The sequence below is a fragment of the Globicephala melas genome, chromosome 6 (assembly GCF_963455315.2).
Source record: "Globicephala melas chromosome 6, mGloMel1.2, whole genome shotgun sequence".
NCBI classification, from domain to species: domain Eukaryota; kingdom Metazoa; phylum Chordata; class Mammalia; order Artiodactyla; family Delphinidae; genus Globicephala; species Globicephala melas.
Genome location: NC_083319.1, coordinates 105,603,594 through 105,626,623, shown reverse-complemented (window position 1 = coordinate 105,626,623; position 23,030 = coordinate 105,603,594). Strand labels below are relative to the sequence as shown.

At 41.9% G+C, this 23,030-nt stretch overlaps 1 protein-coding gene across 4 annotated transcripts in view; it reads left to right on the top strand.

Annotated features, from left to right (window-relative positions):
* INTS9 (integrator complex subunit 9) overlaps positions 1-23,030 on the top strand; it is a 113,495-nt gene that overhangs the window by 37,827 nt on the left and 52,638 nt on the right. For 2 of the 4 annotated variants that reach the window (XM_030879135.3, XM_030879137.3), the window contains exons 3-6: positions 1,670-1,730; positions 5,439-5,501; positions 9,222-9,361; positions 11,332-11,418. In XM_030879135.3, coding sequence (XP_030734995.1) covers positions 1,670-1,730; positions 5,439-5,501; positions 9,222-9,361; positions 11,332-11,418 — 351 coding nt within the window. The remainder of the gene's footprint in view (positions 1-1,669; positions 1,731-5,438; positions 5,502-9,221; positions 9,362-11,331; positions 11,419-23,030) is intronic. The other 2 variants (XM_060301311.2, XM_060301312.2) reach the window with 2 other exon arrangements.

Here is a 23,030-nt window from a genome sequence, read left to right as displayed (position 1 = left end):
TGAGGACAAAACTAATTGAATCAGTCATCTGTAATTTGGAGGTTGACTTGTGTGTGTCTGATGGAGAACAGACAGGATGCATGTCCTTTGATCCAGTTCTCTTTGTAAAGGGAAGTGGATATTTACAACTTCTTTTAGAGAGTTAGTGTGCATGAAATGAGAACAGTATTCGGATTGTCTTGTCATTACACTTTTATTAGAATGCTTGGTTTTTTAATCTGATCTGGTAGTAAATAATATTTTTTAAGAAGTAAGAAGTCTATAAGTGAAGGTATATATGTGACTGAAATGAGATGGGAATTAAACAGCTAATGGTAATAGAGTTTTTTTCTGGGAAAGCTCCCAGAGTTTTAAAAAAAGTTTTTCAGGTATAATTTATGCCAACCAAACTTGATTCTCCTAGTAGTAATTTTCATTCTCAAGAATGAAATCCAAAAATTCTCACTTTTTGATTAATAAAGGGAAAATGTAAACAGAGAATCTAGGCAAGGGGTATGCGGGACATCATTGTACTTACATTCTTACAGCTTTTCTATGAGCTAGTAATTATGTCAAAATTAAAAGTTACCCCTTAAATTCTCACTTTTTTTCTAAAATTAGATGCATTTATATTTTATTCAGGTTTTTAATCTTTCCTAGAAGATTGACAAATATTCACATATCTATGTTTCAATTTGACTTTCGTACCTACCACCTAATTACAAAGTCAGAATTTGATAAACTTATTTTAGAGAGAGGATCCAGTACTATACGTTAACTTGGTTTCTGATTATAGAGTCTTTTAGTCCCACGCCCATACTTTGCCTTTAATTTTTACTTCACAGACTAATTTTGTGTTCTGCCATCCAACTTGTACTTCTGTGTGCTTTTCTTCATATATCACCTTGATCGTTAAGTTTTTCTTTTTACCAGCATTCTTTTTTCTCCAGAGTTATTTGCATTTTCAACCTCCAGTATTGGTCAACCAATAGCACACAGTTAAATCCTGAGCTTACCAGAGTGAATGATTTCTGATTCAGACTTCTTTAATGTAATGTATATGTGAAATTAACCTCACCTTCTAGAAATTACTCGCTTAGGTATGTATTTCGTAACGCTTAGGAAAACTAGCTTCATTTTCCAGAATTGGAAACTCAAGCCGCAGGTAACAAGTTGACTAATTCATTTATAAGCAATGAATCCAGAAGGTGGACTCAAGCAGAATTCAGGTTTTTATTTGTGGTGAATTCTGGCTGGTAGGCAGCTTAAGTGCTCTTGTCAGACACCTGACCCCTCTGAGTCTGTTTTGTCATCCACAATATAATGGTCCCATTCGGCCTTCCCCTCAGGCTTGTTGTCAAACACAAGCAAGGTGAAGTCGGGGCCAGTGATGGGAAAACTGTACAATGCTCTAGTGTCTCATCATTCTTTTTTCTCTTTATTATTCTGCATAGCATTCTTTTAATTTTCCCAATTTAGAGCAAAACTATTTGGCTTTTTAATGTTCCACTGCCACTAATTCTTAAGCTTGATACCACATGGTTATTTTTCGTCTTTTTGATTAGTATTTTGGGTAGGCATTGCTGCCAGTAATTTCAAACTGTTTTTCACTTTATGGAGCCAGTACAGTCACCGTGAAATCACTGAGGATTATAATCTATTTAGGATAATTTAATCTTTTGTTTTGCAGTCCCAGGCTGTCTAATCTTCCTGGCTGGTCCCTAAAGGATGGAAATGCTTTCTTGGACAAGGTAATGATTAGCTGAAGTGTATCTACACCCACTGGAAAGCCATCTTGTCATACCGGAGCCACCCGATAATAATGTGACTGATGGGCTCATTATTTCCCCTGTGTCTTCTCCCTGAAAAATCCCATGTAAAGTCTTCAGTACTTGGTAATTATTGTTTTTAAGAGCCTTTTAAGGAGTCTCAGTGTTCAGGTACAGATCCAGTTTTCTCATGTGTAAAATCTAAGAACTTCTGCTGCAAATACATTTTACCACCACAAAAAGAAAACTCTTATTTTTAGAATTGCAATGAGAGTTTCAGTGGTGATGCTTATTAGAGAATTCCATCTAGCTCGTTTCTTCTTTTTTTTTTTTTAAAGATTTTCTTTTGATGTGGACCATCCCCAAAGTCTCTATTGAATTTGTTACAATACTGCCTTTTCTTGGTTTTTTGGCCCCGAGGCATGCGGGATCCCAGCTCCCTGACCAGGGACCGAACCGCACCCCGCCCCCCATCAGAAGGTGAAGTCCCAACCACTGGACCACCAGGGAAGTCCCTAGCTCATTTCATTTTGAGGCTGTACTGACTCTCCACCTGTAAGGAGTGAACTTTTTTTTTTTTTTTTTAATAACTTTAAAATTCCCCCAGACATTGTGAGTTTTAAACTGCTCTGTCAGGGGTCAAATCAGCTAGGGCTTTGTAAAAAGTCTGAGTCTTATTCTTTGGGTGATAAGAGGCCACCAAGGGTTGCAGCGGGCAGTGTCTTCCTCTGCTCAGACCGCTTTGGCTGCCATGTGGAGAACAGACTGAGGAGCTGAGTGTTTAACTGCCGGGCAGTGTGCTCTTGGGGGAGTGGGAGGGAAGCATGTTTTCAGGTAAATATGAACAAAGGGCCTTCCAGACTATGATCTGTGATCCTGGTAGCCTGGAGTGGACACTCCTATAGGTTGTGAGAAAACAACATAGTTCTAGGAATCTAGGATTTGGGGTCTTATTATGACTTTAATCACTAACTAGGCCTAAAGTAAATGACTCAAATTACTTTTTTTTTTCAAGGCTATTAAATTTTTAACATTAGATTATCTTCACAATAATTCCTTCCTCAGATCAGTTTCTGGGCATTTAACGTATACGTGAGAGACCCGAGATACAAAAAAATGTTAAAACTATAATCTAGTCAAATTTTCTCCTGAAAAAAATCAGAGGGTAAAGGAAGATTAAAAACTGTCAAGCTTATCCATGCCATTCTTAGGCCTCCAAATCATTCTTCCTCTCCCCAGTTTCAGAATTGAAAGACTGGATAAGTGTAAGGATCCTTAAAATGATTCATCTGAATTGGATAAGGCATTTCCTTCTTGTAATTGGTATTGTTAAATAAAGAGGTGCTCTTTTTACAGAATTAACTCCTGTACCTACACCCCAACCTCGAGTGCAAGCCAAATGCATGATTTGAAACCAGATTTCCCTCATAGCTAACTGTAAAAATTATGTGACAATCAAGAATCTGTGCACTTGATGAAATTTCAGCCTAACTCTCTGCTGGCTGTCAATCATTGTTCCCTGAGAAAGGCTCAGAAGCATCCCATTACCTGTGCATTGTGAGCAAAATGACTTGCATGTCTATGTGGGAGCATTTCATTAGGAGGGAGTGGTGAATAAAATAGAGTAACATTGTAAGTGCGTGGAATGGCAAATATGCTGCTCCAGGCCAGGAAGGATGAGAGCCTCAGAGGAGGCTCTGTCATGTGAGGTACACATACCCTGGTACATGGCAATATGGCGAAGAAGATTACATAGTCAATTTAAGGCCAGGCAGCGCTTATAAATTTCCCATGATTTGTCTTTAATCATTTTTAACCTCATCCTAGGGGAGCTGGGAGTCTTCTTCCATTAAACATAATTGCTCATTTGTTTTTAGCTGGCAGGTACATTGTAATTAAGGATGGTTTTCAGGGCTTCCCTGGTGGCATAGTGGTTGAGAGTCCGCCTGCCGATGCAGGGGACACGGGTTCGTGCCCCGATCCGGGAGGATACCACATGCCGCGGAGCGGCTGGGCCCATGAGCCATGGCCACTGAGCCTGCGCGTCCGGAGCCTGTGCTCCGCAATGGGAGAGACCACAACAGTGAGAGGCCCGCGTACTGCAGAGAAAAGGAAGAGGAAAGAAAAAACGGAATGGTTTTCAGTCTCTTTTTGGCTCAGCGCTCTGCTGGTTAAATGGTACTCATATAAGGAGAGGAACCAGAGTTTACAGTGGAAGGCAAGGGGAGGAAATATTCTATCAAGGTTCTGATAGGAGACTTGTAAAATTCAAAAGGAAAATAACATACAGTTAATACCTTATTTTCAGGTAAAGATTGAGAGTAAAATCATTCAGACTCCAGTATATAAATATAGGTACATATATATGAATATATAGAAATTTATGTTTGGTGACTAATGAAAACACAATGGAACAAAGTTCTAACAGTATTTTTCTCTTTCCAGAAAGAGGAAACTGTCAACCAAAATCTATCTTTTAGTGGTTTCATTATAGAGTCATAGATAGCTTTAACTTTGGAGCAAAAACTCCTGCATAGAGTTCAGTATAAAGTGTCATCAAGGGAAGGCAGCAACTCTGGTGGCCTCCTGGGGGCATTGTAGCAGACTCTGTTGGTGGCCCACTCCTGTCTCTTCAGTGTCCTATGTCATAAATCCAGCTGCCAATACCTGTATGGCTTTGCCTGACAGTTTTTTCCTAAAGCTGCCCCAAATGCACGAGTTGCTATATAAATATCCCAGGTCCCTTGCCCCTGAGTGGAATAACTCCCAGGTATATGTTTGATACTGTTTCTTAGAGTTTCCCCATGGGAGTGACTCCCTGTTGCCCACAGTGGTATGTAGCTCTGTAACATATTCGTTATCGGTCACCTGCTTTTCCCTTTATTTATCACTTGCCCTTCCTCCTGCTGGGTTTTTTGTTGTTCGTTTGTTTGTTTGTTTTTAGCACCTCCCTTATAAGCTTTCACACACCCTTTCTCAGGATCTGTTTGTGAAAGAATCCAAAGTAAGACAGGCACATTAAATACTGTAGGTCACGGGCAGAGTAGGAGCTGCACTAAATTCTCTCTCTTTATAAGTACACTTTTTTCTTTTGAATGGTGGTGGTGGTGGTTTAATCCCTACCCTGTACTCTTCATCTCCCTCCTTATTTGCCCCTCAAACCTTGGTAGGAGGAGAAAGGGGCTCTAAATCATTTGTCTATGCCCTGGACTCCTAACCTAATTGCAGAACAAAATCGCTGGAGGTGCTTGTTATAAACACAGGTTCCATGGCCTCATCCTTAGTTTCTCATCCCTTAGATCTTAGGTAGGGCCCAGGAATCTACTTCCATCAGTGTTCCAGATCATTCTGGTATTGCTGGTATGGTCCATCTAACAATTATTTGGAAAGCTTTGGGTCATGAGTTATGGAAGCAGCATGTGTCCACACATGGCTTCCTTGAAGAGGCATCAAGAAATGTGCATTCAAGTCCTGAGTCAGCCACCAGCCAGCATTTTTTTAATCCTAAATAAAACATTTAGCCTCCCTGAGCTTAAACAATGAACAGTTGGCCTAAATAAGCTTCCAGCTTCCCTCCAACTCCAGCAATCTGTGATATTTCATGGAAAGTTTGGTTTGGGGATGAAATTTCTTTGGCGCTGTATCTATTGGATATTACGTCCTAGAATTTTTTCTTTTCATGTCTTTTAGGAGCTAAAGGAGTGCTCAGGTCATGTATTTGTGGATTCTGTGCCCGAATTCTGCCTACCAGAGGTAAGATTAAAGTGAATCTTGTTGTAGAAACAAAGCATATCTTATCATCTCTCAAACTGAAATCAGGAAATAATTTTCAGGGGCTTAGCTTCCTGTTTTCAAATTGAAATGGATCTGTTATTCTAGGCACTTTGTTTTACAGCTAAAATATCATTTAGGAGCTTTTTATATTGTCTGTAAATCACTGAAGTCACTCTCTTCTTCCCGTCCCTAGCTTTTTCTATAATCCACATTGACAGTCACACTGGAGCATAGTTTTGAGCAAGGTAAAGAAATATCTCAAGCCTTTTAATTTTGTAATTACAGTCATCCCTCGGTATCTGCGGGGGATTGGTTCCAGGAGCCCCTGTGGATACCAAAATCCACGGATACTGAAGCACTTTATATAAAATGATGGAGTGCAATGAATAGAGGTTTCACAGCCACAGATACAGAAGGCCGACTAGATAATGCCTGTGTCTTAGGTTAGCCATACTTTTTCTAGTCTTGGGTAATTGGGAGTTGCTGTTATCTAGCCAGTATAGTAAACTGTAAAAATTCTTGCTGACTTGAAATGACATATGGAATATTGCTTGAAATTCATGGATTCTGAACTGAGTCATGGATATCTGTCGCTTACATATTATCATCACAGTGAGACTTGTTATAAGTGTTTGAGTCCAGTTTCATTGTTTTAAAGGAAACAAAGATCAGTTTGCATTAGTCTTAAAGGAAACTAATCTCAGCTGACAGGCCTAATCCACAGAGTGGCCTAGATGGAGTTCTCAGCTCACAGATGAAGTATAGGGAAGCCAGTAGCCAGTCCAGGGTTCCTGAGGAAATCAATAAGAAGCTACCATTCTATTCTTTCCGTGTGCCCAGGGGATGTCAGTGCCTGTCGAAAATACTTTCACATTTCAGTGCCAGAGAAAAAAGAAATTGGGAGTGCTGTGTCCCTTATTTTTGTCCTTTCTTCCTCTCTCTCCTTCCATTTCTACAACTTCCTTTGATATCCTTTAGATAAACTTTTTTTTTTTCTCTCTTTGAAGTAGGTGATGTGCCCTTTTAGGACACCAGAGTGAAAGAGAGGAAGAAAAACAAAGAAGGACGTGGTAATTGAAATTGGCAAATAAGGGAGAGTTTGCGGTAAACTAGTAGAAACAAGTGTGAAGGTAGACAGTTATTGAGAATCCTGAGCTCTCCCTAACTGCTAATAAAATCTTTTCGTGATCTTCATTTGTCATTTAGGAGTTGGTGGGGCAGTTCCCCATCTGTTCAAAGATTCCTAATCGTAGGTGCTGCATTTATTGTCAGTTTACTGCCTGTGGCACTGACTGCTGCAGCCTTCAGCTTGTGGCCCTCAGTGGAGGATACCTGGCTTGGAGCTCTGGTGACTTTCTGACTTGCTCCATCAACTACTAAGCTTTGAAATTAAACAGTCACCGTTTCACAGTTCACCTTTGCCAAGCTAAAGCAGCACTGTTATATTTAGGGTTCTGAAGCCATATAGGTTTTTTCAACTAGTGTCATAATTTGTGGTTAATGACAAGTTATTAGTAGTCACTATTTTAAGGGAAACCAGGGCATTGTATGATCAGGAGAAAATATGAGAGTTGTTGAATTAGGAGAGAGGGACTTACTACGCTGTCCAATCTTGGCTGACTTGTGGCTGAGCCAGGCAGAACTGAAGTCCCAGTCCTCATGGAATTTATAATCTAGTGCAGCTACCTTAAATATCTTTGTATTCCCCCAAAGTCTACACTGTAGACTGTGCATAAAGTCTAGGGCAGTATAGTAAGCAACCAATAAATTATGACTGTTTTGACCCAATTCATGGTCTGTAGAACCCAAGTGTCTGTATATAAAAGTTTAAAATTAAAATAGTCTTTATGGGATTTCACTGAGTGAAAGTATGCAAGTAAACATATAGATGTGAATATATAAACATAGTTTGGGTGTTAAATTTATTTCTCAGGGGAAAATTTTTTATGTAGGCACTCTTGATATATATACAAGCAGAAAATATATATATATATTTTTTTCTCCCCAGCTGTCCTCACCAAATTTCTTATCATTCTGGACTCTATGGGTTGTTTCTTAAATAGTAAAGAGAAATTTCAAATATTCCTACCCAGTTTCTGTATAGGTAGAAGGAAGGTAGGGATGCTTTTGGGTTTTACTGTTGCTTCAACTCTTCTTCCCTTGTTTTCTTCTGGACGTATCACTCTGCTACTATGTCTTAATCTTCTCATTTGTTTAAAAATGCTTCTAGAGAGTTGGTGGGGAATAGGACCAGCAGGATGTCCCATGACCCTTTGTTATGTGAGGATATTGTCTTGGAAGTGCAGTACACAGCATGGAGTTAAGTTATGTCCTTAGACATTTTATTCACACAGATTGCCATTGCCCCGGCAGTGAGCAGCTTCTGACCTCTAATCTCCACGCTGTCCTCAGGAGCTGATTATGCCTTGGCGGCTTCATTAAATCAACTTACTTTACACATAAAGTCACCAACCAGAAGATACCCACAGCCAAAATGGCACACTGTCTCTGTTATTTGCAAAGAGGGCACAGACATCTTTGTTACTTCTACTCCGTGGGGGACATAGTAGCTCTGTGACCCATTCTGCTAACTAAAACTCTTTCTTGAGTTACCCCATGCTGTCCGTACTGTACCATACAGTTTCCACGGGGTAAGTTCCGTGAGGGAGAGCTCAGAGACTAAGATGATGTCTCTGAACCGCTGCATCTCATTTTTCTCCACAGAGGGTGCTGCTTATAACGATGCAGTCCTCCAACAACAGTGCGCCAAGGCCTGTTATGTCCTGGCTACCACAGCGGGGAGGGGACAGAGCTGAGTCACACGGGATTCTTGGGCTCAGAGACATTCAGTTTTGGGGGGACAAAATGATAACTTTGAGCTGCCTGTCTTTGTACAGAATAATAACTGCCACGAGAGGGATATTCATAAAGTGCCTTGACAGTTCAGAGGAAGAAGTGGTTTCTTTCGTCTGGGCAAATAAGGAAGGCTTAGTGGGAGAAGAGAATTGAGCCTTAAAAGGCAGGTAGGACTTAAATTTATGGAAAAAAAGTTCCCTTCTACTAAAAGAGTTTTCATAAAAATTTACCAAACATGGGTAGCATTTTTTTCTCACCTGCCAACCTGTCTTTTCCCTTTTTACATGACCTTAATAATGGAGTGAAGGGTAGAGCGGGGGTTGTGATTAGGGTAGAACACAAGAGTATAACCTCCTCTTATGACTCTGCCACTACGTTTGCGGGGGGCTCTATACCCAACACTAGTGGTCAGAAGTTACTCCAAAAACAGTTGCCTCCCACATTTGACTTCTGAAGAGCTGGTTTCTGTGTGCCTCTCCCTCACGGCTGATACTGTGCTGTCTGCTTCGTGTTACGTGGTTCCCCCTGCCAGGCAGCAGCTGCTGAAGTGTCCTGTTGTCGTTCATCCTCACACGTCTGACTCGCAGAACTCTGTTTTAGTAAAATCAGAGCACCTCTGGCGGACGGGCTGCACTCTCATCAGTAGCCATCCTGTCCTGCCGCGTAATGTCAACTTTAGGAAATATCCTAAAAGGAGAGAATAGAAGTGTTGCAGGAAAGGCATCATTATTCTGTAGCACCAAAGCCACTCCTCTGCATTCTGGCAACATCATTTTTCAGTCCCATCACGTTGATATATGTGCCCCGCACAGATATCTATCATTCCCTCCCCTTTCTTTTCAGACCGAGCTAATAGATCTGTCTACAGTAGATGTGATCCTCATCTCTAACTATCACTGCATGATGGCTCTGCCCTACATCACTGAGCACACGGGGTTCACAGGCACGGTCTATGCCACAGAGCCCTCCGTTCAGATCGGCAGGTGAGAGCATTTCTTCTTGTGCCATTAGAGAGTGGCTGGCGAGCTCCTCCCTTCAGTGGTGACTGTTAATAGAGTGTTGTGCGAGGTGGGATTGTTATTTCCCTCTGAGCAGCTGACCCAGAGAACAGGCACGAATAGACAACTCTCCAGATAAAACAAATGTTCTTTGGAGTTGCCTAGAGACTGATGCTGCGAGTAATGGTCGTTAGTCTTTTTTAGAAAAATGGGAACAGGGAGTTTGCAGAGACAGCTCCTCTGTGCAGATGATACTAATTAGGGGAAGTATCATTCAGTAGGATGCCACCAGGATGCAGTGCAGAGAGCTTCGGGAGAGAAAGGAACACAGCATATTTAAGAAAAGAGGAAGAAATTTTACTACTTTGCTTTCAAAATTTCCCCCCTCTTATGGTTTAGTGCAGACTATAAATGGGGACGGCTTGTAGAAAACAGGGTAATTAGATGGTTACGTTGTCTGTACTGTTGACATAGTGAAACTCGGGACTGTATGGAATAAAAACCTCAGAGCCTTTCTTTGACTCTGAGAATGCTGTGCTGTCTCTTCCCCTGCCTCTCCCAAGCCTCCATGGGACAGATGGTTGTTTCAAGTAACCATAGCATCATTTAGTGAGAAGAAAATTACCCCAGAAGAAAAGAATTGTGTTGAAGCAAACAAAGAAGTATGGTATAAGGTAATACTATCAAGACCCAAAATATGGGATCTAAGTGCTTTGGGTTCTAGAATCTGACTGAAGTCCAATACGATGGAATTACCAGAAATGAAACAAAATATGTCCTTGTTTTTGTGTCAAACCATATTACCTGCAGTGTGTACAGAAAAACATAAAGGATCTGAGGAAGAGACATTGTAGGAAAGTAAAGCACTCAAGGTGATTTAACAGTTTTGGTGAGAGGACAAGCTGAAAACATTAGATTCTAGTCTGAAAAAGTTAAAGCCTGAGGATGGACATACCAGACACTTCTCCAGAAAGCTACAGCCAGAACAATAATGAGCCTGGATCCCGGATCTTAGAATGCTGGAACTGGTACTGCTCCTTCAAGATGAAAGACAATTAAAAAAAAAAAAATGAAAGACGATGATAGTGTTAGGAATAAGTAAATAAGTGGAAATGAAGTTGTTTGGCATTCAAATGCTAATAAATTTATGGCTTGCCATGTCTGTGTGTTTATTGGGAGAGGATTTAAGTCAATGTGGAACATCTGTACTGGATTATGTAGGGGATTCAAGATGTTGAAAGTCTATTTCTAGCTTTTTGGTCGTCCCCTAGCCATCCAGGGCCCCATCAGTGCTCTGTTCCCATGTATTCCTCAGAGCATGGGATCATCGATCCAGTTGAGTGAGGCGTCTCTTAGATTCCCTCAGTTGTGATTCTGTGGTGATCCAGCTTGTGATCTGCAGAGCCTGTCCTCTGGCAGGTCCTTGAGTTAGAGTTTTAGGATTAGGCCTTCGAGTATTCTTCCATGTGGAATTTTGTTAATTCCTAAAATGTATATGAAGAAAACTTATTTTACCAGTTTAAAATGTCCATTTAATATTGTCATTAAAAAAAATCCTACCCCCACCTCTGCTGCCACCAAAATCAGGTACTTCATGCTCATTTAACTATTTGTCCTTTTGTGTTTTTAATTACCTAAATAAATAAAGGCAGAGGTCTTAAGAGTGTGAATTAAACCATAGGCTTATATATTTCATTGTTTAGAGACAAGAAGCACACCAGGCTTATGAATTAAATCATTTACATTCAGAATTTTTAACGTGAAAATTCAACGCAAAGGCTAGGTTTTTGTTCAACGTTATGTAAAATGGTGCCCACGTTTATGTGCAGCAGAGAGAGGAAAGATGACTGGGGAGGGCAGGCAGGCAAGCCCGCCTCTCTTGGCTACAGTGTTAAGAGTGCCATGTTTTTCTGATTCCTTTTTGAGTGTTCATCACTTTCGTTGTTTAAACTCAGGCTTCTCATGGAAGAGTTGGTGAACTTCATTGAACGCGTGCCCAAAGCTCAGTCTGCCTCCTTGTGGAAGAACAAGGATATTCAGCGGTAAGCAGCAGGCCGTCTACCCACCATGGCAGTAGAGCTGGGGGCTTTGCAGATGTTACCGTATTTTCTGCTCAAACGTTTATACTGTTAGAATTAAGATTCCCCTTTCCCTGTGTTATGGAAGGGTTGTGTTTGATTCAACCGTCGTATTTGACAGGCAACCATACCATATGCAAGGTAATATGCTAGGTCTGGGAGGTTTTTTGTGTTTTTTTTTTTTTGCAGTACTCGGGCCTCTCACTGTTGTGGCCTCTCCCATTGTGGAGCACAGGCTCCGGACGCGCAGGCTCAGCGGCCATGGCTCACGGGCCCAGCCGCTCCGCAGCATGTGGCATCTTCCCGGACCGGGGCACGAACCCGTGTCCCCTGCATCGGCAGGCGGACTCTCAACCACTGCGCCACCAGGGAAACCCTGGGAGTTTTAAAAAATAAGTAAAACAGTTGGCTATCTCTATGAGGTGCTGAGCGGTTAATGGGAAATTGGACAATTAAACAGCTAAATTACAGTCTTGGGTGGCATGTGTTATAAGAGATGCCTGGTCACAATGCTGTAGGCACTCAGAAAATGAAGAACTTTCTCTGCTTAGGGAACTGAGGAGGACATTCCTTAGGAGATGACAATTAAGGTGGGTCTCAGAGGAAGGAAAGGACTTTTCCTGATAGAAAGGGTCGTAAAGTGGGGTCCAGGCACAGCACCGTAGGATAGAGTATATTAGGGAACAGTGAGAAGTTCAGGGTGGGTTAGAATTAGCTGAGTAAAGAGGTGAAAGGCAAAACCAGACAGGGACATTGGAGCAAGATAATGAAGCGTCTGCTGTGTCAAGATGGAACTTTTTATTATTGAGAGCGGGAAGCCCATCAGGGGAGGTTGACAAGGCGGTGAATGACGTGATCGCATATTTTTTTTAGGGGAAGTAACCCTGGAAGCATAAGAGAGGATGGATGGGGGTGCAGAGGTGGGGGCGGGAAGCCCAGCGGCAGAGCTGATTCAGAAACCCCGGCGAGAGAACAAAGGCCTGGGCTAAGGCTGTAGATGATGAGGTGAAGTAAGTAGAAATGCAGTAGAGGAGGCGGGAGGCAGCTTGATTCTACTTCCACTCTCATATTTGATCGGCAGCAGAGGACACGAGTCAGCCCTAACATACTGCAGTTAGTTCAGCCCTGCCAACTGCTGCCCTCACCTCCCGGCACCGCCGCCCCAGCCATCCAGGCCTGGCGTCCAGAGTCTGGAGTAAAAGCCCGTCTGTGGCTTCTTAGGTCACGTGTGTTCCTTACACTCCTACCCAAGTCCGCTCTTCTCCAGCTCCCTCGCCACTGGGTTCTCTTTCCCTCTAGGTCCGTGATTTGTTTGCCATCTACTTAACTAAACTTTAGAATGTCTTGGCTTTTGTGACATTCTTTCTACAAGGATATGAATATGTAGCTAGGAGAACATGCTGTGGTTTTTATACTGTAACTGTCTCAGAGTTTGAGCACGTGAGTCTCCTCCTTTATGCATTCCTTTTTGTACGTGTTATTTATTTTATTTAACTTATGTAGCACTTGTTATGTGCCAGACACTCTTCTCAGTGCTTTATTTAATTCACTTAGTTCTTTAACGTTATCATTTTACAGAAGAGAAAACAGTCACAGAGAGGTTAAGTAAGTTATTCAAGGTCAGCCAACTAGTGGGCAGTAGGATTTGGATTTCAAACCCAGGCAGCTGGGCTAGTCTGGTTCCAGAGTCCGTGCCCTTAACGCCTGTGCTGGGCTGCTTCTCAGCCACATACAGGCTTCTCACGGGCATGTGAGTACCCTCTCATGTGAGGGAAGAAGTAACATAACTGTGCACGTTTTCTCCTGTGTTTTATGGATCTTCTTGTTTCTCTGTTTCCTTGACTGGGGATATGGTGTCTGTCTGGCTTCTCATTAGGAAACGCCTTCTGGACACGCACTTGTCTGAGTCTTCTCTGTACACATGGATGGCTTCCTTGATCTGTCCGCCCACCCACTCGGTACAGGTCCCCTCCTGTCCTCATTGTGCGTGCTTCTTCTCAGCTCCCTTCCTCCTGCCCACTGCATGCCTCCTTCCCCTTTTCTCCCTCTCCTACTGTGTGCCCACTGGCCCACATTCAACTCACTTCTCTCCATCTCCCTCCTTAGAAACCTGAGGACTTTGTTTTCTTTCCCTGTGGAACACGTACATCTTGGCTTCCCTCACTTCCTCCTTTTAAATTTATACCCTTAAATATTCTGCTACAAATAATTTTGGCACACCAGAAATGGTGTTCAAAGGTCGCTGTTTCCTGAATCCCAAACCCTGGGCTAAGTCTTAAGGAAGTCCAAATCCTTATTTTGCCTTTTTTTTCTGTGACCTTGGGCAGAGTCCTTGGCAGTTTTCTTTGCTTCCCATTCTTTGTAAAATACAAGATAACTGGCTCACCAGAAAAAGGGCCATCATATATTAGGGAAAAAGGTGAGTTGAACTTGAAGGAGCAGGGGACTAGGGAGGGGGCCAGAAAGTTATTTCCTAAGGTGCTTAGGAAATCGCCCTTTTTAACAAAGGTGCTAGTTGAAATAAAACCTTGAATTTGGGGCTTCCCTGGTGGCGCGGTGGTTGGGAGTCCGCCTGCCGATGCAGGGGACACGGGTTCGTGCCCCGGTCCGGGAAGATCCCACATGCCGCAGAGCGGCTGGGCCCGTGAGCCATGGCCGCTGAGCCTGTGCGTCCGGAGCCTGTGCTCCACAGCGGGAGAGACCACAACAGTGAGAGGCCCGCGTACCGCAAAAAAAACCCCAAAAAAACCTTGAATTTGCTGTCTCGCCACCAGGTGGGCAAAAATCAGAAGCTGTTGAGAGCTAACTTGGTAGAGAAGAAGTTGGGCCAGTCGGAGACTGTATTTCATTACTTCATGCATCCTGACCATAGTTCCGATCCTGGTCAAGCATTTTGTTTTGGCTTTTGAGTGTGAGATGAGCCATAGTTACTGACAGACAAAGAGAAGAGTCTAATTATTGGAAAGATTGTGCTGAGGTGTTAGACAAACCAAGAAAGCTGTGTCCTGTTTTTCTCTTGGAGAAACTCAGCATAAATATTAGAAGTGGTAGAAAAATTTGAGGAGCTATTTTTTAATTGACATCAGATAAGAGAATTCTTTTGAAATATTCACCTAGAATTTAATCTTGGGCCAGAATACTAAAAGTGCTGCATTTGAACATTTATGCTGAAGGATTTACACCACTTTAAAAGTTCCCTCCGTCATGAGCTAGTTGATATCAAGTGTTCCAAGATACTGTGACATACTGTTTTGAGAAGCACTGGGGTTTTTTGTTTTTGTTTGTTTGTTTGTTTGTTTTTGCTGTCTAGTACAGTGACTAAGTGATGTGGGCTTTGTCTTTTTTTTTTTTTTTTTTAATTCCTGCATTCTCCTTATCCAGTTCCTATAAAATAGGGGTCACAAACTCAGATGCCTCCAGGGGTGAGGAAGGGGTTTATAGGTAAGTACAGGAGTGAGGTGGGCTGCCAGGAATTGTGGACCAGTGACCACACCTCTCTAAAAGGGCAGCTGACACAGGGCTTCAGCAGACTTTTGGCCGTATGGGAAAGTGAGCGCATCACTGCCAAATCTTCCCTTTTACTTTTTTTTTTTAAAAAAGAAGCTCTAGATCTGGATGTTTTAAATGTGATTTTTTTTTTCATCTTTAAAAAATGTTGGCTCTCACATTAAAGTAAAATTCCGTATGATCCAAGCAAAACGCCTCCATGAGTTGGATTTGAGCCCCCAGGTTTTGACTTATGCTTAAACCTTTACAGGCAGTCTCTTGGTTAAATGTCAAGAATTAATGCATCTTAGTAGCTTAAGAATAAGACCAACTAAAAAAAAAAAAATGAATTAAAATCTTTCAGATTCATTGGCTTCTGACAAATTCCTTTAAATCACAGGAAGTTAGTTTGAATTAGCATTTGATTTAGTATTAGTATGTTTACCAAAAAAAAAAAAACCATTACTCTTGCTTTTTGGCAGCTGCCTCGCTCCCTGCCTCAGTCGACACTGCTCCCTGAGATTTATTTAGAAGTTAGCCATCCTTCTCCCTCATTTTGACATTGTAGCTTATACTTCTTGAAAAAGAGATTTTTGAAGGGTAGGAAAAGGAGAATGCCTTACAAATTTTCAAGCCTCTGACGTTCCCATACACACTTCAAAATTTAGGTTTTTAATGGGAAAATTTAAAGCACAATATTCCACTGAAGAAACTTACCCAGTCTCTAGTATTGTTAATATAAGGGCAGCATTTTTTGTATAAGACTAGAAATTTACAATTATAATTAAGACTAAATCACTACAGGGTATTGTCATAATCCTCTGACAAGCATTAAGGAGTTATGCATTAATATATTCCTGGCTGAAGTGTTATGGCAGTTTTCAGTACTCAGAGCTTAAAATGTGGGTTTATATCTTTTAGAAGACATAAAATTTTTTTAAAAAGCATATTGTACTTGAAGTTCCTCTGCTCTGACACTCCTTGGGTATTTATAGAGGAATTTATCAGATCTAACTATGTAGTAGGAAGAAAATTAAAGCTATGGGCTTGGAGGTCAAATAGACTGGTGTTTGAGTTCCTTCCAGATCTGCTTCTTAGCTGCAGAAGTTTATTTCTTCTAGGTTCTGTTTCCTCGTTTATAAAATAGAAATAATATTAGCAACTTCACAAGGTTGTTGTGAGGACTAAATGAGTAATACAAGTAAAGTCCTTAAAACAGTGCCAGGCACACAGTAGGTGCTCAGTAAACACCAACAACCTTTCTCCCTTTAATGATACACTTGGTTCACATAGCCCCCTTTCAGTAACCAGCACACGTCTGCCTTCCACAGCCTTATTTATCTTTCAGTGCTACCCTTCCTGACGAGAGCAAAGTAGTATAGTAGAAGGAAGACTGTTTTCCTAATCCCACTGTTGCCTCTAGTTAGCAGTGTCATTCAGATCCTGGGACTCAGTCTTCTTTTCTGTAAAATAGGAGGATTGAATTAAACTATCTCTAAGTTCGCTTATGTTATAGTTTTTAAAGATGCCCTTAAGCAGGTGCTCAGAGAGTGGCAGTACTTTGATGGAGTCGTCACAAGCTTTGCACTTCCAGAAACTTAATCATTTCATTTCACTCAGAGTTGATTAGCCTCTGAAGACTGGTTTGGGCTAACTAAACTCCCAGGATACTGACTGAGAAACAAAAATCCCATTTGATTACTTTATCCTGAGATATCTGCGTAGCTCCAGAACTAGGGTGGTTCATCTGTCTAGGACTCTCTGTTCTGGGCAGCAAGTCCACTTAAAGAGATCAAATTATAGGTAAGAGGTTTTTGATGAGCATAAAATTAAAGCAGAGATGGTTTAGCCCCTCTCAAGAATTGTTTCTATCATGCTTCGGTAGCCTGAGCAAATTGCCTTTGTCCTTTTGAGAGAGAAATTGATCTAAAACAAAAAAACAGGCATTATAATCTGGTTTCAGTTTAGTATTGAGAAGTGCTTGATCTTCAGGCTTTACTTTTGGTAAATTCCATAAAGATCACTCTGCTAACCCATGTCCACCCCACCCCACTCACATGTATAGTAAGCACACTTCACTGTAATGAGAGGAAAGAAACTTTACTGCTTCTTGTATTCTTTGTATTCTGCTCTTATATTTATTTTGTTCAGTCATTCACTCATCAAACACTTAGAAAAAGCCCAACCAGTGTTTTATTTATAAGCTTTTAAGTGGTCCCTGTGGACCTAAAAGTCCTGCTCTTTTAAGAAAACACATGATGTTGTGCTGGTAGGATGGAAGAAGAGACAGCAGAGCTCTGGCATGATGTCAAGCCCTGGGAAAAAAGTTTATTAAGCACTCAAGTGTGATAAGAACAAAACAAAAAAATGAAATCTTTTAGAAAGTACTTATTAAGCATTTAGACTCTGAGAACTTGACTTTGATAAATTGGAAAGCCAGAAAAAACAGAACTAGTTCCCATTGGGTTTCCTTATCCGACTTATCCTTAATCAGCCAATAATCCTAATGGCTTTGAATGGCTCTGTAAATGCCTCTGTAATTATGGCCTCAAGCATAAGGAGAGTTTTAGGGAAAGCTGAGTTAGACAAGATGTTAGGAGATAGAAGGAAGTAATGAGGAAGTGACTAAATATCTCAAAAGAGTAAAGAAGGTGTTAGCGAAAGAAATTTGGGGGTATAAATAGGAAATTTAGAGGACTTCAGTCTCATTTGTTCATTAACTACCAAGTGCCTGGCATTATAAGTTTTCAGGGAAATGCCCCCCAAAGTTTAAGGCATAGTCCCTGTACCCAAGGAGCTTGTTGAGCAGAGATTACGTACTAAGTGGCAAGACTCAAGCTGGGTTTGGCCGGTTAAGCAGGGTTTGAATGAGGGAAGAGATCGCTCCAAGATAAGAGAACATTGTGGGCAAAAACATAGCAACATGGCATGATTGAGAGGGGACTGGCTTGGTTAAAATCAGCCAGTGCACACCAGGAAGGAGAGAAAAACATTGAAAGCTAACCTTGTACAAAAGAATATTGAAAGTTTCTTCTTTTGGAAAAGCCAACAATGCATTTGACTAATTCCTCATTTAAATCTTTTGTCTAGCTGATAGAAAACTTATCAAAATTGTTTGTGAAAACATAGTCACCAAACCTGTGTGATAAAGGAAACCTCTAACATTTCCAAAGAGAGAAATGACAAATAATTAGTTTTAGATCTGAAAGTAGTGTAGTCAGTATATAAGGTGCCAGAATAAGATACCCGAAGAATTTAAGCATAGAGTGAAGGGGAGGAATTCATAGGCACTGAATATCATAGATATATAATGTTAATAATATATATTATATATACACATACGTATGCGTGTGTGTATGTGTGTGTAATTTCTCATTTGCTGTGGTCTTTAACAGTTTTTGAAGGAAACATTTTACCCTCAGTTTAGATATATGAAGGGAAAAAAGAGGGTAGGTAAATTATTGAATATTGCAACTAAAGCAACTAAATTAGGTATGAAGACCAACCTTCTACAAATGTTCTGTACAATTAGAGTTTGTAAAAATGTCCTTGATGAGACCTGAGAAAAGCCCAGGCTGAGTTGAGGTATTAAAACACTGCCTCTGTACTAGAACATGGCCCAGAACACTTCCTAACTTATTAGTAATTCTGAGTCTCCCACCAGGCTGCCCTTATCTCAGGCTCCACCGGGAGGATCCCATTCTTGGCTCACTCACGCGGTGGTTGGCAGGATTCAGTTCCTCAGGGGTGGTGGGTAGCCGAAGCCTCCCTCGGGTCCCTGTCACATGGGCGTCTCCTCAGAGCGTCTCACCACGTGGCAGCTGGTTTCATCAGAGTGAACAAGAGGGCAAGAGAGAGACTGTGGACGAGCAGGAAGTCTTGGTCTTCTGTAACCTAATCTTGGAAGTGACATCTTGTCACTTTTGTCACAGTCTCTTCACTAGAAGCAAGCCGGTTGGTGCAGCCCACACTCAGTGGGAGGAGCCCAGGCAAGGGGGTGAATGTGGGAGGCGGGGAGCCTGGGGAACCCTGTCAGAAGCTGCCTGCCACCAAACCCTAAGCTGAGCAGGTCAGACTTGACACCAGAGTCATTGGGACCTGCTTGGCCTTCCTCTTCCGGCTCACCGGTCTGTTCCTCCCTGGCGTTTTTAGCACCTCGGCGCACACTTACTGGTGCCCTTCAGATAAAACAGACATATGGATCAGCGGAACAGAATAGAGAGCCCAGAAATGAACCCACACACCTATGGCCAGTTAAAGAACGTGGGTCTAATCTAGCTGGTGTGCGACTTATTAGCTCAGCCTCGAGCCAGAGGTGTCTCAGTTGCAGGGCCTTGGCAGAGCTAAGGGCAATTAAAACAAATCCAACTGAGATGAAAGATGTGGTTGGGCTGCGTTGTTATTCACCACCCTCCCCACGCTAGCCACTCGCATGATAGCCTTCCAGCTCTGGTGTAAACGCTTCTGCTCCTATCCAGCCCAGAGTAAGAAGTCTTTATTTTTTGTGAGGGGCAGTCCTAGGAAGGCCAAGCCATGGGGCTCCCTGATCTGGAGGAATTTAAAGGAGGAGCTAAAGCAGGGGAGTAATATGGGTTCTTCCTTCAGCCCCTCCAGAGCAGTGCCTGGGCCACTCAAGTTCAGAGTCATTGCTGCTCATCAGAGTAAATCACCTTGGGTGATTTCAGCACAGTCACCTGTACTGAAGTCCACTACAGTATTGTTGGAAAATGCATGTTCTGGGGCCACGATGGCTGTGTGTATTGGAGATGGTTGGAGACAGTCCTTACTCAGCATCTGTTCTGTGCCAGACGCTTACGTGCAGTGTATCATTTATCCCTCACAGAACAGCTCTAAAAAGGAAGTGATACTCTCCCTGTTTTACAAACGAGAAGACCGGCTCAGAGGTGAAGAGGCAGTGCTGAGATTTAAATCTAGACAAGTCTGTAAATCCTCCACTTTCCCCATGATGTGCCTCTGAGAGAAACCTCTCCTTCCTCAGAGTGGGTGGCAGAGAGTTGCAGGGGTGCCGAAGGGGAGAGAAGCGGTAGCAGCGGCCCCTGCCAGTAACCTCCTCCAAAGAGAGCTTCTGTGCCACTTCCCTGGCTCTGAGACTCGGGCCATCTTCCCAAAGAGCACAAACGATGTGTACCTGACCTAGACGCGTATCTCAAGACCTGAGAAAAGGTGACAGGTGGTCTAGATTTTAAAGCAGGGGTGTTGTGCACACAAAATATGACGAAGAGGACTGTGGTGGAATGTTACAGGCTTGAGGGAGCCTGGCGCCGCGAGAGCTGTTTATAGCTCAGTATATAGAACGTAGGCCAAGGCAGGACCTCGATAAAGAAGGCCTTATAAAGTCATGCTAAGAGTCTTGGATTTTATCCTGAATGGAATGGTGCACTGTTAAAGTGGAGGAGGGGAGTGTGTGTATGTGCGTATATGTGTAGATTTGCATTTTCAATATATCCTTTAGGCCCTTCTGGGAGTGAAGGCAAGTGTGCAGGCAAGGATGACTCATGGCTTTCCATATCTCTTTTATTGCTTTGTACTGTTGTAAAATTTTTCCTAGACTTAAGTTCCTTGTGAGCACAGGCCTTTATGTTGTACCTGTTAAATCCCTTACAGGACTTAAATTCTATGGCCATAGTCAGGGCTAAGTAAATATTTATTGACTAAATATTGTAAAACCTAAAGCAATTCACTACACATAGGACAGATAAGTGACATAAGAAAATCCTCAGATAAGTGAAATAAGAGAATCTTCACCTGTTTATGCAGAAGGTAAAGAGAAGAGTTGTTGATACTTTGTTGCTGGAGAAACAAAGGTGAAGAGAATTGGCACATCATGATCTGTGTGCTATTTTGGCTAAATCTCTATTCCATGTTTATATGACCAGGAACATGCACTTCACTGGCCATACAACATTGTTACGATTTTTTTCTTCTTCTTGCACAACCCTTTGTTTTCCCTTGAGTTAGTAATTATCTTGTTTGCTTATTTGCTTAGTTTTCTGTGTATATATTACTAATTTATCTCTAACCCCTCCCACATTTGTCTAAGTCTCTCCTCAGTATGTTCAAACTCTGATGGGTGGTCTAACAATTTTACCTTCTTGAAAAGTCGTCTTCCAGAGCCTTCACTCTTGCCCTGCCTGGTGTCAGCTGCTCTTGGGCCTGTGGCATGACATTCAGTTTAGGACTTTCTCCACTGTGATCCTGAAGATTTCTCGTTCTTCTCTTAGAAGCTCTGTTTTCTGGGCCTTTCTTTTTTTTGTTTACGCCTTCATTTTGCAGGGCACATCCTCCAACAACTCCCTGAGAAAGAGCGCATGGGAGGTAAATTGTCTGAGACCCTGCACGTCTAAAACGTCTTCATTCTACTCTCACACTCTGATAGAAATGTGAGTTAGATGTAGTTTTCTCATAGAATTTTGAAAGCATTGCTCTATTTTCTTCTGTCTTCCAGAAATGCTGTTGAAAAGTCCAATGCTATTGAGTCTACATCTTTGATATGTATCCTGTTTATCTCTCTGTGGACTTTTAGAATCTTCTCTTGTTCTTAAAGTTTATGATGATGTCTCAAACCTAAAGACAGTTTACGTTCATGTGTTGAGCTTAGTGGGCCCTTTCAATCTAGAACAGTGGTGGCAACTATGGCCAAGTCTCTGTTTTATGGCCACATCTGGCCTGCCAATGTTTCTATAAATAAAGTTTTATTGGCACACAGCCAAAGATTTATTTGTCTGTTTTCTTTATAATGTAAATATTTTCCCAGAATATATCTGGTGTTAATTCTTCTGGGTCAGTATTTTCAGGTATGCAATGTGTTCTTTCAGTGTATAGTTTCTTTTTATTTCGCAGTTATGGTTTTTATTATTCTGTTCCCTTGCTTGGATTTCTGTAAGGAGCTCCTGTTATCTGTATGTTGTATCTTCTATATTCTAGACTTAATAGAATACACTATAGCATAATCTGGTTCGGCAATTTCGTTGTGAAACCCCTGGTGTGAGTATCTTTTCGCTGAGTTTTTTCTTTGGTGCTGATCATATTTTTCAGAGAAGCTTCTTCCAGTCTCCTACCCTGCAGGGTATAAGCCTAACTGATGGTGTTCTGATCTGAGGAAAAGAAAATTGTTACTCTCAGTATGTAAACTTTTGCTTAAGGTGGCTGCCTCTAATTGTCAATGGTTTCTCCTAGTACGGACTCTCATTTTTATTCTCTCCAGAGAACAATCTGGTGACATGCCCCGGAAGGGAAGGGTCAATTGCTGAGCTATATGGAATAGGTGAAGAGAATTGGAAGGTTCTATTTCTTAATCAGTTTTTTCTAGGAATTTTCTTTCTTTTCTTTTAATAAATTTATTTATTTATTTTTGGCTGTGTTGGGTCTTCGTTTCTGTGTGAGGGCTTTCTCCAGTTGCGGCGAGCGGGGGCCACGCTTCATCGCAGTGCGTGGGCCTCTCACTGTCACGGCCTCTCCCGTTGCGGAACACAGGCTCCAGACGCGCAGGCTCAGTAGTTGTGGCTCACGGGCTTAGTTGCTCCGCGGCATGTGGGATCCTCCCAGACCAGGGCTGGAACCCATGTCCCCTGCACTGGCAGGCAGATTCCTAACCACTGCGCCACCAGGGAAGCCCAGGAATTTTCTTGTGTTTAGGCTCACCTTCAATCTCACTTCAAGACATACCTATTGTTTCCAATTGCTGAGCTTTTTGTGGGTTGGCAGTATAAATTAAGTCACTTGAATTGAAGTTTCCTGGGTCTGCTAAGTCAGTTATCATTTGTCTTTTTCCTTTCCACTTTCTAAAATGCTGTTGCTTTTCTCTCTTCTCTCATCTCTTTGTCTGAAGTGGTGTGTGTGTGTGTGTGTGTGAGAGAGAGAGAGAGAGAAGCCCTTTACTGTTGTTCAGTGATAGTTTAGGAGACAGCACAGAGCTAACGTACAGGTTCAGTTCTCCAGAAGGCCCTTCACCTGTACTGTACAGAGAATCTCAGAGAAGTCACTCTTCAGGCCTATTCTTGATTGTGTTCGAGCAAATGATAACATGTTTTTCTAATGACACATTTTTGTTTGTTTGTTTTAATGGATGC